Genomic DNA, 15,591 nt, shown 5'->3' with positions numbered 1-15,591 from the left:
AAACCCCTACGATATTTAACAAGCATTTGGAACGCAATAGGCCTCACATTTGCGAGAGTTTAAGCTATTGGCATTGTAAATGACAATGCCTCATATTTATGTTTTAAAAACCAAAACATAAAGAAAAGGCATTGTCATTTACAATGCAAATAGCTTAAACTTGCTAAAATGCGAAACCTATTGCATTGTAGATGCTTGTTTTGTTAGGCACGGGAAGATTAAGTGATTGGTGCAGAATCACAGGATGTTGAGCATCTGTGATGTTGAGGTTCCCCAACTTCGAGCTCGACCGCCCTTGCTGTTAGGCCACATTAATGCTTCCACCACGTCACCAAACCTCACACACATCACCCAGTATGCCAGTTATAGGCCAAACCACCTTTACAACCATGCACCCCAGAGGGCACCCAGGACACTAATCCAAAGCAGAACATGTCACAGCCTCTCTATTTTTCATCATCATACTTTGACCGAGAGCAAGAGAGAGGTAAAAGCACCAGGGGAAGACAGAGGGAAAGATAAACATAGGTACTATTGGCTAAAGCGGTCAACCTCGAAGCTGGGGAACCGGGTTCAAGTCTCAGCATCCTGTGATTCTGGGCAAGTCACTTAATCTCCCCGTGCCTAACAAAAAACAAGCAGTGGCATAGCCAATAGGTCTCGTCTTTGGGACCTTATAAGTGTGTAGCCATGCAACAGTTGATGTTGTTGCACCAAGGATATTGTGCTGGATAACTAAGCACTTATAAGGTCCCAAAGGTGTGACCTATTGGCTATGCCAATGCTTGTTTTATTCACCAGCAGCAACGAGGGAGCAAAATGTATTCCCGCCAGGGCGCCATCCTGGCACAGGCAGATATGTGATTTTATCCTGAAATGAGGGATGCTGGGGCTCGTTCTCCGGCAAGCAGGGCCATCAGACCCGGTGGGTAGGGCTGGGGCCGGGCTTTGTTCGCCAGGCCCCGTCCATACAAATCTGTGCTTTTCTTTGTAAGTTAGCAAAATAAGAAAATCGTAGAAAGAAGCACAGGTAAAGCATAAAATGCCACAACTTCTCTCTCCATGTGGCACTTCCAGTGCACAGGCCCTGGCACTTTTGCGCCATGACTTATGATGCGATCTGCCCACACGCAATGCCCTCTTTTGCCAAAGGGGTGTTAGCAACCCCCTTATGGTAAAAGGCAATGGATGAGATTACTCTTTGCGTGATGGTGACAAACTACCATGGGGGGGGGGGTTGTCAGAAAATACATTCTTAGAATAAATTAAACGCATTTCCCATTTGTCCGCTAGAGGGCGAAGTTGATCTACGATCATGTAGCTCCAGAAGCCAGTTGTTGATAGTGAACCGCCTCTCCTACCACCAACACCACCGCATCCTCAAACTAGTAATTGACTTCTCACTCCTCTAATTCTTCATTGTTCAGACGATCTCAGATAAGATGATTGATAAAAAGGGATGCAAGAAGCAGTGTGTGTTTGTTGGCGGTCTTGTAAAACTTGCTATAACATTACGAGTTGTCTTTTTTTTTTATTTCTGTAATTTTTTATTGAAAATAAAGAGCATATTTACATGGTACTGGGTGGAGAACACATGGGGAAAGAGAAGAAGGAAAAAAACGCACCGGGGGGGGGGGGTTGTCAAGCATTGTATACATTGGCTTTAATTAGTTTGGCTCTTGACAGTCCATTCTGCAATTTGTTGCATCTTCTTCACTTCGTTCTTGCACGTTCCAGTTCCCCCGTGTCCCTTTGCCACCAGCATGGTTGTCTTCCCGCCCCCCTGGTGATGTGAGGAGATAGAAGATCAAAAGATGAAGAGAGACGTAGGCATATTATGTTGTTGAGTAGGGTGCGTGTGTGCATTCGGTAGTATTGTCTGGTCTTAGTGTCTAGGGTGGCTTGTGAGAGGACAAGTAGTTGTCTAGTGACAGCCATAACTCGCTCTTTTTCCCTGAGTCCCTTTGGCTGTTAGACGTTATGGTGTCGGCTCCCCTTAGGAAGATGACCCAGTTGAACCAGGCCTTAAAGGTGGCTTTTGCTGTGTCCTTCCAGTTATTCAACACCGTCTTGACTGCTGCTGTAAGCAGGAGGTCAATCAGGTCTCTGTCATTTTCGGATGTTATGGAAGGGTCCGTGTATCCCAGAATTAGGTGGTGAAAGTCCATTGATAGTGTGGCTCCTGTCATGTCATTGATTAGAGTGATTATGGAGTGCCAGAACTTCTTTGTTTTGGCGCAGTGGAATAGGAGGTGTGCTAGGTCTCCCCTCTGCCTGTTGCAGTTCCAGCAGGAGTCAGTCTCTCTGATGCCTATGTTGGCGAGACGCGCTGGGGTCCAGTAGGCCCTGTGTACTAGCCAGAATTTTGTCTGATCCAGGGTCGTTGTCACTTTCCTCCTTGATGTGGAGGACCATAAATCTGCCCTATCCTTCTCGCTTAGCTCTCTCCCTACTGCTTCTTCCCATTGGCTTACAGTTCTGTTGTTCAATTTGGACGTTTTGGGGGTCATGGCTCTGTATATGTGTGCTACCTGGTGTCCCGTGATGTTCAGGCTACTGACGTATTGTGTTATTGATGGGGCGAGCGTGTTTATGTTGGCTTTGGCTATTGCTACTCTTATTTTAAGGAAGTTATAGAGCTCTATGTTGTCGAAGTTGTATTGTTGTCTGAGTTCGTCAAATGATGTCTGATTCCCTGTCTCCTTCAGCTGGCTCACCGTCGTTATGCCCTGCCTGTACCAGGTGTGCATGTCTAGTGTTTTATTCCTGTACTTAATTCTGGGGTTGTGCCATAGCGACTCTAGCTGAGATTGTCTGACGCTGACGTCTAGCAGTTTGTCTAATTTTAGTAGGGCCAGTCGCGTGTTCCTGAGGATTGTGTTCTGTTTAATCGCGGGGTGTTTTGTCGCTGTGAGTAGTGCCACGGGTTCCATCCCTCCTAGAAGTCTCCGCTCTAGGGAGAGCCAGGCCGGGGTGTAGTCGTTCTTTGGTGATATCCAGTGTAGGCCCTGTGCTGCCAAGCAGGCTGTTTGGAAGGTTCTGAAGTTCGTTATGTTCAGACCTCCCAGAACCCTGGGGAGTCTGAGTTTCTGAAGGCTGATTCTAGGTTTCTTTCCCCTCCATAGAAATGTGTTTAGTAGTTTGTCCAGTTTCTTGTGGAAGTCAGGTGTGCTAGTTAGTGGTAGCATGTTGAGCATGTAGTTGATCATAGGGGTGACCATCATTTTGATGGTCTCCACCCTACCCCACCATGTGGTAAATCTTGGTGACCATCCCTCTAGCTTCTCTCTTATTTTGTGCAAGATTGCTTTTTCGTTCTGGTCTACTGTGGTCCGCAAGTCTCTCTCGAACAGGAGGCCCAGGTACTTGATGGCTTTCTTCTGCCATGCTAGACCCGAGGTCCCCAGTACTGTCTTGTTGGTATGTACGTTCAGTGGTTTGCATTCAGATTTCTCTCTGTTGAGTTTGTATCCTGACACTTGCTCAAACTGGTCTATGGTTTCCATCAGTGCTTTAATGGAACTATCCGGGTTCTCCGTTACTATGAGGACATCGTCTGCATATGCTGCCAATTTGAAGGATTCACCCTCTATAGGTATGCCCCTAATGTCAGGGTTTGAGCGGATCATGCACAGTAGGGGTTCTATCGCTAGTAGGAAGAGGCCTGGGGATAAGGGGCATCCCTGCCTCGTCCCTCGTTTGAGGTCTAGTAGCTCCGATGTGCCTCCATTCACCACCACCCGGGCTTTAGGCTCGTTGTACAGTGCCATTACCATCTTCCTATACTGTTGTCCCAGTCCAAATTTTTGCATACGTAGCTCTAAATAGGGCCATGACACTCTGTCGAAAGCTTTTTCGGCATCTAGGGCGATCATGACTGCCGCGTTGTTGCTTTTGGCTGCGTGGTTGATTACGTGGCATAGCAGCCTTGTATTATCTTGGGACATCCTATTCTTCAGGTATCCCACTTGTGCGCAATGTATGAGGGATGGTAGGTAGGTGTTGAGCCTTGTGGCTAGGATCTTGGCATATATTTTGCAGTCAACATTGATAAGTGATATTGGTCTGTAGTTCCCTGGGTGTTGTGCGTCTTTGCCTTCTTTGGGGATCACTATGATGTTTGCTTCCGCGAGTTGTCTTTGAGTGACTGGATCCGTTTAGGTGTAGTCCATTTCAGAAACGACTCCCTAGCCAGTCCACGCCCACCACTGCTATACGCAACGGCCCACCATAAGTGCATTTCAGCTGGATATGCAGGGCTGCAATGGCTGCCAGGATCCTGTCCACATGTGTGTGCTCGAAAGCAGCTTTTAACTGTCCCCTTCTCTCAGTATGAGCACCGGCTGCTGAACCAGGAGGCATTTAGAAGGGCAGAGGAAGGCTGGGCACCTGATTGGTGCATAATAAATAATGTGTGAGGCGCTGTGCACATGCTGCAGTATGTATTCCCACATTTTATGAAGCAAGTATAAACAAAGATGAACCTGTGGCGAAGACATATCACCTATTCTGACATCTTTTGCATGTTCTTTTTAGATTTTTTATAAAGCAGAAATGTTGTGGCCCTGGGTAAGAAACAAAGCTTCTATCTGCCCATTCAAAACAAGCGCACGTGCCTCACGCTGAAAGATGAGGAGGCAGTAGGGGGAGGGGAGAGAGGAGGGGGCCTCCACCTGTTTCCCTTGCGGGAAACAGATGGTTTCAAAGCTTGCTCCCGCAAGGAAATCGCCAAAGTGCACGCGTTGCCATTGAAAGCAATGCAATGCGTGCACGTTTTTGGGCAAAAAACTGAATCGATTACTAAAGGTCTCCTCCTCTTCAGCGCATGCCTAACAAACACGTTGGGCGAAGCACTTATTTCTTTCCTGGCTGGGCAGGAGGCAATGCGATAACAGGTATCTTCTGTGAGAAGGTACAAAGGTGCGAGAGGGCAGTAGCGGGGGTGTCTCTGTCACGCCAAGGGCAGTGCAAACAATGGAGGGCGTGTGCTGTGGCAATGTTGAAATGTGTGTACGGTCTCTATCTGAGTGGATACAAAGGTCTGTGTGTGGGAAAGCTGGGAGGCGTGTGAGAACTTCTCAGACTTTGCCTGGTGCCTACTGTGGGAATGTATGGAGGTGAGAAAGCATGGGTTGAGGGGGGGCTTGGGGAAGGGAGGGGATCTGTTCCGGAAAGCAAGTGCTCTCTGCAGGTGAGAGTGAGCAGCTTAGGGACGGTGAGTGGTGTGACAGAACAGGTTAGGGAGTTTGGGGGCAAAGAGGAGGGTCTGATCTTCAAAGCCTGTGCCCTGCAGCCGAGAACTCACTGGCATGCACTACAGGCCAGGGTGTTTGCTGTAGGGATGTGGAGAGGTGTGAGAGCACAGGTTTGAAGAGTGAGGGGCCTGGAGGAAGGTGAGGTCCTGCTCAGGAAAGCCTGTGCCCTGCAACCGAGGACGGGCTGGCATACACTGCAGGCCAGGTTAAGGGTGTTTGCTGTGGGGCTGTAGGAGAGTAAAAGCTTTGAGGGAAGGTTAGGGCCTGCTCTGGAAAGCCAGTGTCCTGCAGGTGTGAACGGGCTGCAATGCACTACAGGCCAGGGTGTTTGCTGAGAGGATGTGGAGAGGTGTGAAAGCACTGGTTTGAAGTGTGAGGGGCCTGGAGAAAAGGGGGGGGGCTCAGGAAAGCCTGTGTCATACAGGTGAGTATGGACTGCAATACACTGCAACCAGGGTGTTTGATGTGGGGATGTGGAGAGGTGGGCTGGAGCACCAGCTTGGAGGGAAGGTGAGGGCCTGCTCTGGAAAGCAGGGCTCTGTAGACCAGAGTGGTCCGGCACCCCCTGCAGGCCCGGGTGTTTGCTGAGGGAAAGTGTACCAGCCAGGGACAGATGAGCCTTAGTTAGTCCGGCTGGGAGGGTGGGTCGGTGCTCAGGCAGCCGAGCTCTGCAGGAGAGAATGTAAGGAAGGAATGCAGAGAGGTACGGCTGACAGATCACATGTCATCTCGCGTCAGGTGTGAGCTGCGCACCTGATGGTGTTTTTGTCTTGGCAGTCTGTCACTTGCAGTTTGTCTTTCCCATGATAAATCCGGGACTTTGAGCACCAGAATACGGATAAATAAACATGACAGGCAGGATGAGCTATAGTTAGGCGTCACCCCCATTGCCTTTGATGAGGCCGGTTAATCACTGTTTGTTTCCCAGGCCAATAACTGTTAACTGTCACAGTGCTGCCTGCCAACCGAGCCTTAAGAAAGTTGACTGGCTGGGTCACCTCTCCATGGCAGCTTGCCCCCTGCCACCACCTATGTGCCTGAAGTCACTACCAAGCTACAGATTCACCTCCAATGCATATGTATTGACTAACCCCCACAAGCCCATGTGTGTAGCCGCCTTTGGGATGCAGTCTCTGCAGGCACACGTGACGCAAACTGTTGGCCCCTCATGGTTTAACACGGTCAAGAGGAGAGGAAAAGTTGGGAGGGGGAGCCCAGTGGGCTAGTGTCATTCTGCTATTTATATAAGGTTGGGGAATGCCAGCCACTCCCCTCCCCCAGCCTGTGGCCTAGGGAGGAGGGGCCAGGCCGTGCCTTCACCTTGTCACCCCCGCAGAGCACGCCAAGCCCCTTCACATAAGCAATCACCGCATACTGGGGCATACACTTGCAGTGCAGTCTCAGGTTATATTTTAACCCGCCCCCTGCAGCATTCTCTTTGTCTCTGAAAGGGTCCAGGAGGGAGTCCTCTTTGTCTTTAGAACCCCAGCGTAGGGGTAACGACCCCCAATTTACACTTTCATTGCTTAAGGAGGAGTACGCGTTTCCAGAGGGACGGTGGAAGCATTTGTGTGTCACAACTCTAGCTCAAAACATTAACGCAAACATGGTTATCCTTTCAAAAATGCGCCCAGCTCATTAAATTTCCTCAGTGAAAAAAACAGGCCATTTCTAAACACAGCTATCAGAGGCTCCCGTTTGCTTCTCAAAATGGCCTTACAGTGAGCCATGTTAATTTCGATTATCTCATAACATGTGGAAAACCTAGAAGCGATTTACAAAACAAGCATTTGCAATGCAATAGGACTCGCATTTACGCGAGACCTATTGCATTGCATCACGGACAACAGGAGGGGGGGCACGAGCGGTAGGAGGGAGGAGAAGGGGTGAGAAGGCAGGGACAAAGTAGTGCTCACAGTATAAATAACACGTACCATACTGTGTAACTCTCAAAGTAAAGGGGCCAGTAGCCATGGGAGGGTACAAATGACGACATGGCCATAATAGGGAGGGACTAACAAGCCTCATAATGAATCAGACGGCAGCATTTATTAAATACAATGACATGAGCCAATTAAAAACATGGGCGGAGAGTGAACGGAGCTTCCAGGGAGCTTCCACTCCATACTGCATTATTGCATGCCTCGTAAAGGAAGCAGTGCATGCGCGCTGCCGCTATAGGTTTGATCTACTGAATGTGTACGTCTATAATGCAACTGTTGCCTTCGGGTTCAGTTCGTGCTATATAAAACCAACCGCAACAAAAAAAAACTTCCAGTTCCAAAGTAGACACTACTGGCTCTAAAATCACATCCTCTCCCGGCTCGCATCCCTCAGAATTGTTCTCTCCATTTAGGCCATTCTGAATCATTGTTACAGCTGCTTTAACATTCACTTAGAGTGGCCCAAGGCATGCCAAAATGCCCAAGTTTATGCAAATGAGCAGAAATTCGGCATTAAGAGAATTCAAGCCGGAAATCGCTTAAGTTACACATACATGGCAAAATGCTGAAATAGGAAGATCTGGCCCGTTTTTTGTTTCCACCAAAATGTTTGCCCAACTTTACTCTTGAATACTAGGAAACATGTTTAAAGGAGTTAAATGTTTTGAGTTTTAGAAATAACAACACCAACGTAGAAACTATGAGCTATGAAACCCATCTCTGTGATGTTTTGCTGTATTGCAACCTGTGTTTATATCTCGTCTGAAACACATTAGCCCACCAATCCTTAAATGGATATGTACCCTGACGGCTAGAGCTGCTGACATTGCAAGTAGGGAACCAGGCTTAAATCCTGTCCATGATGCAACATCCTGTGATACTGGGTGAATCACTTTATCTCCCTGTGCCTAAAAGTTTAAAAAAACATGTTCATGTAATTTTGTTCTAATGAAAGCAGGTAGCAGGTACTCTGGTATAAGGCACTCCATTACATCTATTTTTACATTTCAAGCACTTGTTATTGTTCAGACCTTTAAAGTGTTGCCTAAGATCATTTGGGCAGCACCAATTAGCTCCTCCTTGTGGCTGTGGACGTCTGGTTGTATATGGAACTTCTGAGCAGCCAACAGGATGTTCTTGCCAGATACGAGGATGGAATCTGCAACAGGGTCCATTTCCTGTCTTAGACTGTCATCCTCCGAATTTTCAGCCCATCTGCAGATAGAAACAAAAGTTAGAATGTTTAAAAGGTGAAACAGCCTTCACAGCCAAGTCTTTACCACTCAATGCCTTCACCATGCAAACCTTTCCCACACAGATAAGTATTTTTGCCTAAACTACGTCTGGGTAAATATAGGTAAGGTAAGTATGAATATCACACGGTGTGTAATAGTAAAGGAAGGTTAGTAGTACATAATAATATATTACCTACTGGCGGTCGCCAGTAGGTATATATAGTTAGGATTTTTTCTCTATGGGATTTTTGAAAATTCTATGTCTAATAACTTTGGCGTTTGTGGACGGAATTGGCTGAAATTTTCAGGAAAATGGCACATTTTGTTTCTGAGCAGCCCCTGAAAATTTTGGGGGGGTTCGTCAAGGGGGGGCCGAGAAAAAAGGGGGGTCCCAAAACGCGTTTTTCCCATGTTAATTTCCATAGGGCGGTTGGCCTCACTTTTAGCCCGAACGGCTGAATGGATTTGCACGAAACTTGGCAAAATTGTAGGGACTGGTAGCCCGATGTGCCTTTTGTAGGTCTCAATATATGTGCTCCAGTGGATTTTGAGAAATTAACGTTTAAAAAAAGATATATATCTGTAACAGCGGACCGGGCAGCGCTCCAGGACGCGTACTTTTCGCGCAACGGAGCTTTGTGAAGCGAAGCTGATTGGTTCTCCGGCGTCTGTCAACATTCCAAACAGTCCGTAGCGGCCGCCATCTTGTCTCTCGGTAGGATCGAGAGACAAGAGGAGGCCAAAGCGAAGGGGCAAATGACCATAAGGGGGCATAGTAGATTGTCGCTGACCCCCTAGGTTTGATGTGGAGGTTTTAAAAGGGCCCCGCGGGGCAAAAAAAAATAAAATAATAATAATCGAACGGCTGAATGGATTTGCACGAAACTTGGCAAAATTGTAGGGACTGGTAGCCCGATGTGCCTTTGCTAGGTCTCAATATATGTGCTCCAGTGGATTTTGAGAAATTAACGTTCAAAAAAAGATATATATCTGTAACAGCGCTCCGCTTCGCGTACTTTTCGCGTTACGGAGGTTTGCGAAGCTGATTGGTTTTTCGGCGTCTGTAAACATTCCAAACAGTCCGTAGCGGCCGCCATCTTGTCTCTCGGTAGGATCGAGAGACAAGAGGAGGCCAAAGCGAAGGGGCAAATGACCATAAGGGGGCATAGTAGATCGTCCCTGACCCCCTAGGTTTGATGTGGAGGCTTTGAAAGGGTCTCGCCGGGCAAAAAAAGAAATATACCGTTTTTTTAGTTTTTTTGCGTGGAGTGCGCCCGGTTCGCGAACCGGGAAGCGTTCTGGGGAGCGTACTTTCTTGAAAATTAGTGAAAAAAGTTAGAGTAAAATAATAATTGTGAGTGATCAGATGTAGGGTAGCTCTGAGAAGAGCTTTTGGGTTTATGGTACATTTAGGTACTTATAAGTAGGTACCAATGCACAGTCTTAAATTCAGAGTGAAAACTCTGTTGCCCTCATCTGAGAAGTGAACTCCATCTCCTCTGTAGATATCTTGCATGTAGTAACGCAAGTTATTGTTGTACAGGGAGCCCATTCCATGGTCTCTCATGTAAGCTGAAACAGATTTGTTTACATGCTTCCTCGATTTCTCAATTTGTGGACAAAATTGGTTCGACCACCTCCATTTCTGTCTTTGGCATATATTTGAATATACCAAGGCAGTCTGAGGAAAAAGTGCCATCAATTGCTCAAAGGTGTCCTTTAAAAGCATTTCCAGACCTACCCCAGTCAAAGTGCCCAAATCATTACCTCCACAGTGCACAATTAACAGGTCAGGTTTTGGCAAATGCATAAAGGTTTTCACCAATGGTATCAATTGGTGACATTTTAATCCTCTGTGGCCAAACCACTTAATTTCCACATCTTGTAAATTGAGGTTAGGTAAATTCCTGTTTTCAGCGTACCTTTGAGCCCAATAGATGTAACTATGTCCAACAATCCAGACAGAAAACATGGTGAGAGAAGGTTCTGCTGCAGTCAGATGAGGTGTGGCAATGAAATGGCAGTTGAAAAAATGAGAGTGTAAAATGAAAAAAACTGAGGAGTTTCTGTGTTAATGAAGCAGTAAGAGTGATTGGTGGATTTTTATTGCTGAAAACAGAAAGTTAGTGTGCATGGATGAGTTCGTTGAAAGATGTATTTTGAGTGGCGAAGAAAAAATCATTAAATGAAAGAATGCTCTGGATATGCAGGTGCACTGAGAGTTCAGAGTTCAATTGCAACATTGTTGTGTGAGAGGTCTTGCAAGAGGTGGTTGCTATGCAGAAAAAGCAGAGAGGGGGCAGATGGGGGAAGGGTTTTGCTTTGAAAAAAAGTGAGGGAAGAGTTTTGATTGGGTGACATGAGAGATATGTGTGAGGAATTACAGCATTTCTGTGCTTTTGATAGCTGCAGACTCTGGAGTGCATACCTTTTGCTCTGCTGAAGACAAATTGGTGTGTTTCTGAGACTGTTTTGAAACTCAAAGTATTTGCTAAGGTGAGAAAAGATTTCTTTAATTTAGATAGAAAATAGTGTGCTTTAAGGAGAAAATTATGAAGAAAGTTGTGTTTTTCAAATGTTGCTTTGTCTCAAGTGTTTCACAAATAGATTTTGTTTCTTTGAGAAATTGTAATTGGAGAAAATGTGAAGTATTAGTACTGACAGGGCTTTTATGTGCATAGGAGCTGTGGAGTGTTTTCAAATTATGACTTGTAAATCGTTTTTGAGAAAAAGCAATGGTTTTAATATTGATGAGAAGGACATAATGGTGTCTGCTTCTTTATAAGGTAATTGAGAGTCTCTGATGTTATTTTTCCCATTTCAATGTAAGAAGTTTGTCTGTGGAGCAAATTGCTTGTAAATATGCTCCCACCTGTGCATGGCAAATTTAGATTTTGAATGTTTCCGTTACATAGGCATGTTAAAGGTGACTGAAACATGCTGCAAAGGCAATCAAAAAATGCTTTTATGTGTCTTAAGGACATTTTAAGTCATTTCCCCATGTGCAGTGTTTTCAAATTATGAGTTGAAAATCGTTTTTGAAGTAAAGGAATGTTTTCAAAATTTATGTGCGCCATATGACCCCAAATTTCTTTTTCAGGGGTGCAGCAGGGTGTTCTTGAGACACCCCTGCACCGTCGGAAAAATTCGTAATTTGCGATGAGGTAATTGCTAATCGCAAATTGCACCTTCATTCCTATGGGCCTCCTGCTGCATGGAAATGAATGGGTAATTTGTAATTAGCAAATAGGTCATCGCAAACTAGGAATGGTAAAAAATCGCTATTTATTCCTTAAAGTTCGCTATTTAGGAAATGGAAAAAACTTTGATGATACATATGGCGGTTCATCTCTAACAAGATAAGAAGCATAGGGATAGATTTATGATGACTGGCGCATCACCAGGGATGTGTTAGTCATTCTGTGCCGCTGTTCCGTCACCTATGGTGTGCTGCATTTACAATGCGGCGCATCATGGGGCAAAAACAGCACAGATGCGTGACGTATTTGTGCCGTAAAGTTGGCGCATTGCTGGAGTTGTATCGCAAGTGTGATGAAGCTCCAGCAAGGCTGAGGGGTGCCCCTGTCGCAGGGTTTCTGTTCTCAGACAGAACTGTGGACAGAGGATTGGAACCTCTGCGAATTAGGGTGTCCCAAAACTCACCTTAGTAATCAAAACCCCTTAGCAAGCTAGGTACAGTGTCACATTGGATATAACAAACTCTCAATGTTTAGACAATCCAGAATATGAACTTATAGTACCTCAGGATACGTGGAACTCATGAACAGTCGGTCGTTATATATTTCTTAGAAACCAGAACATGGAGTTAAGAAGAACACATGTGTATTTGAAATGTTTATTTACTAATGCCGTCTTCTCAGGCGTAGTATCTTAGATTATACAAGTACACATATTATCAGTAGCAAAATTACCAGCATAGTCAGTAGTACATAAAAAGCGAATGGTGACAGTATGTTAACATGCTGTAAATGAATAAGAGTTAGCAACACTTATAAGCAGCCGCGGGCCGTGGAGGGAGTTACGGTGGGGCAGGGAGGCGGGGAGGGGGAGGGGCAGGGTGGAGAGGGCTCCACCCTGCCCCTCCCCCTCCCCACCTCCCTGCCCCACCGTAACTCCCTCCACGGCCCGCGGCTGCTTATATCTCACCCTCCCTAATACACATAATATATTATTTGCTAAGAAGGTCTCTTTGTGTTGGTTTAGGGCGTGCCGATACTTTAGTGTCTTAGATTTGAAGGAATCACATCAGCATACACCAGCTCTCTCTTCATGTGAACCGCATCAAGTGTTGTGTATGTGTGTTCAGCAAAGCAATATAAAACCCGCCTCATGCCCAGAATTGGGAGAAGCTGCACTTATGTTATGAGTATGAAGTCGTGGAGATCAGACCTCATAACAATTCTGTATCGTGTTGTTCTTGAAACTTCAGCACTCGCTGTACAGATATAGTTTAAGAAGTAAAGCAGATAGTAGAGCAATAACATATTATTCTCATGTAAATCACGATGAACTATTAGGTTGAAAGCTAAAGCAACAACTAAGTGTCGTGTGCAGAAGTTGCAAAAAAGGAAAAAATGGCGTTTAAACCGGTAATGAGTCCATGCTAACTTAACACGGTGTAAAGATATCCAGGACCTAGATGACACCTCCCCATGATCCGGAAACGAACTGAATAAGATAATAGAAGTGCCATCTCATGAGAGCAGATTGCAACTTTATATGTGGACGGTCCGCAAGGTAAAACATTAAAAACTAGGAAAATTTAATGCTAAAGAAAAATAAAACAGCCAAGTACTTTATCGAGTCTTAAGCCAATAGGCAAGCTAAATAATAAAAACTTGACAAATAAGTCAATGAATTGTCAATGAAATGCTAGTACTCAGCATATCAAACATGAAAAAGGTCTATGACATAACTGTGTATGCAAAATAAGCTGCAACAGCCTCCAATAGGAAGTCCCCGTCTTCATCCGAAAAGAGTTCAGCCATCCAATTTAAAAGCGGAAAAGAACATAAGTGCTCTCCCAGCACCGGATCCTCTATCAACATCAGAGGACAGCTCGGTGGGTTTTCAAGAAAGCTCTGTTCCAAGAAAGACTGTGTTGCCGCCAGTAAATTCCAGGGACCAATTAGTCCATGCATCAATGCCACAGCCATAATCCTTTCGCCAGGACAAACCAACTCGTGAGTAATGATAGGAGTCATCAGCTGATTAAAGTCGACGTCAGGAGAAACCGGTCCGCAGAGACACAAATCAATGGCCCAATCGAAATCACAGGTCAGGCAGTGAAATACAGGCTGGACACAGGTGAAGTAGGAGAATCGAAACGATAATCCATATGCCGTGCTTAATATCGCCAACGGCATTGTGCCATAATATTCTAGCATGCGATTGCGGAACAGTGTCAGCAGCTGCAGGGCGGGAGCTTGCACAGGAGGGACATCCATATTTAAAAATGTAAAAAAGCACAAGAGCGTCCGCTGGTAATGCAAGTAAAAATGGGAATCCACGAAGCAGAGTGGAAAAAATAGAATGAAAGAAAGCAGGGATGACTCCAAAGATTTTCTCAAATGAAGTCACGAGACCACTGGTAACAACTTTAAAAAAGTGCGCCAGGCCCTTTGTGGAGGACGCGTTAGAGATAGTCCGAACCATCTTGCTGAAATGGAAAGGCGAATCTGTATTTAAAAGGGTCTGCACCTCTGTACGGGTGTTCGCTATGTGAAGCACGAAAGTTTCACGGGCCGAAGTCAAGGCCACCTCTCTTTGAGACAAAAGAGCTCTTATTCTTGTCATGCCGTTGAAATGTGCTCCCAAGGTTGGTATTTGTGGCCAGATTGAAAACTCCCTATGTTCATGTGTGGGAGGAAATAGAACATTTCTGCAGCAAATAACCCGTTCATTTACTGTTACGATAAAATGAATACTTTTAATTAACCCAGAACAATCTTCATTATTGAGCATCAAATAACTACCATTTTCCAAGAACTTGAACGTGGGGATGATAGCAGGAACTGGTGTGCCTTGCAACACGCAAGCCATATTTGGTCGGTGTTTGTTGCATGAACCGTGTAACTGTATGTGCCTACACATTAGTGAATGATCTGGCGTCTCAGTGCATTCCTCTCCATTCAGATAAAGTTCTTGATCATCTTTGAAAATCTGTATGTGTATGGAAGCGACCAGACCTCATGAAGAAAACCACTACCTAAAGGTTAATAACGACCTATTGGTATATATTTCATACAATTTGAAAACTTATATAAAGCAAAAGGCAGCGTTATTAAACCGTGGATAAGGCACGTTGCCAAAGCAGTCAACCTTTTGGATTTATACTGGAAATGTTAAAGGAAGAATTACGGAGTAGGGCCTGTAAATCTTTAATGGACAACGAGTAAAATTACTCCAACCATCATATTCCTCTAACTCCGGGATAGTAGGGGTGTTTAATTTTTTAGAAGTAGCCAATCCAAAGCATTTGGTCTGGGAAATTGTTTCATTCACAAACAACATATGATTTGGGATGAGACATGCACGGTGGAAAGCCTCAGTGCCTTGTACCTGCCAGGTTCGTGAACCCCAGACTGATGTAGATCCTGGATATTTTTACTCTGTGTTACGTTAGCATGGTCTCATTACTGGTTTAAACGCCATTTTTACTTTTTTGTAACTTCTGCACACGACACTTAGTTGTTGCTTTAGCTTTCAGCCTACCTGCGTCAAGATCTATGCCTGCTTCAAGCAGGCGCAGGGTTTTGATGTAGCTTTGTCCTATCTGATTGTAAATGCGGCACACCGTGGGTGGCAGAGCAGCGGTGCACGTTAACTGGTGCATCCCTGGGGATGTGCTAGTTAATATAAATCTGCCCCTTTACATTTAATTAAGCATGGGCGGATTTTGCGGATTGGCAATCCGCGAACTTGCGTATTTACGGATTCGCAATCCGCGAAGATCCGCGAACTCTAGCGGACTTGCGGATTTTTCCGTTTTTTGTGTTGGCGCGTGTTCGCGCCGATTTTGGGACAAGTTCGCAATTGCGAACTTACTTTTCGGCTTGCAACGGCCGCGACTATGTTGTTTCTACGTCTGGTTTATCATCACAGGTTCACAGCACCCTCTGTTTCACCACTGCCACC

General features: G+C 45.5%; 1 protein-coding gene across 1 annotated transcript in view; it reads right to left on the bottom strand.

Moving 5' to 3' along the window:
• LOC144762684 (uncharacterized) overlaps positions 1-15,591 on the bottom strand; it is a 955,001-nt gene that overhangs the window by 601,246 nt on the left and 338,164 nt on the right. The window contains exon 4 of the mRNA XM_078647927.1: positions 8,230-8,413. Within this exon, the coding sequence (XP_078504053.1) occupies positions 8,230-8,413 (184 nt within the window). The remainder of the gene's footprint in view (positions 1-8,229; positions 8,414-15,591) is intronic.

The sequence above is a fragment of the Lissotriton helveticus genome, chromosome 6 (assembly GCF_964261635.1).
Source record: "Lissotriton helveticus chromosome 6, aLisHel1.1, whole genome shotgun sequence".
Lineage (NCBI taxonomy): Eukaryota > Metazoa > Chordata > Amphibia > Caudata > Salamandridae > Lissotriton > Lissotriton helveticus.
The sequence above is the reverse complement of the archived record's forward strand: the minus strand, read 5'-3'. Positions and strand labels throughout refer to the sequence as shown.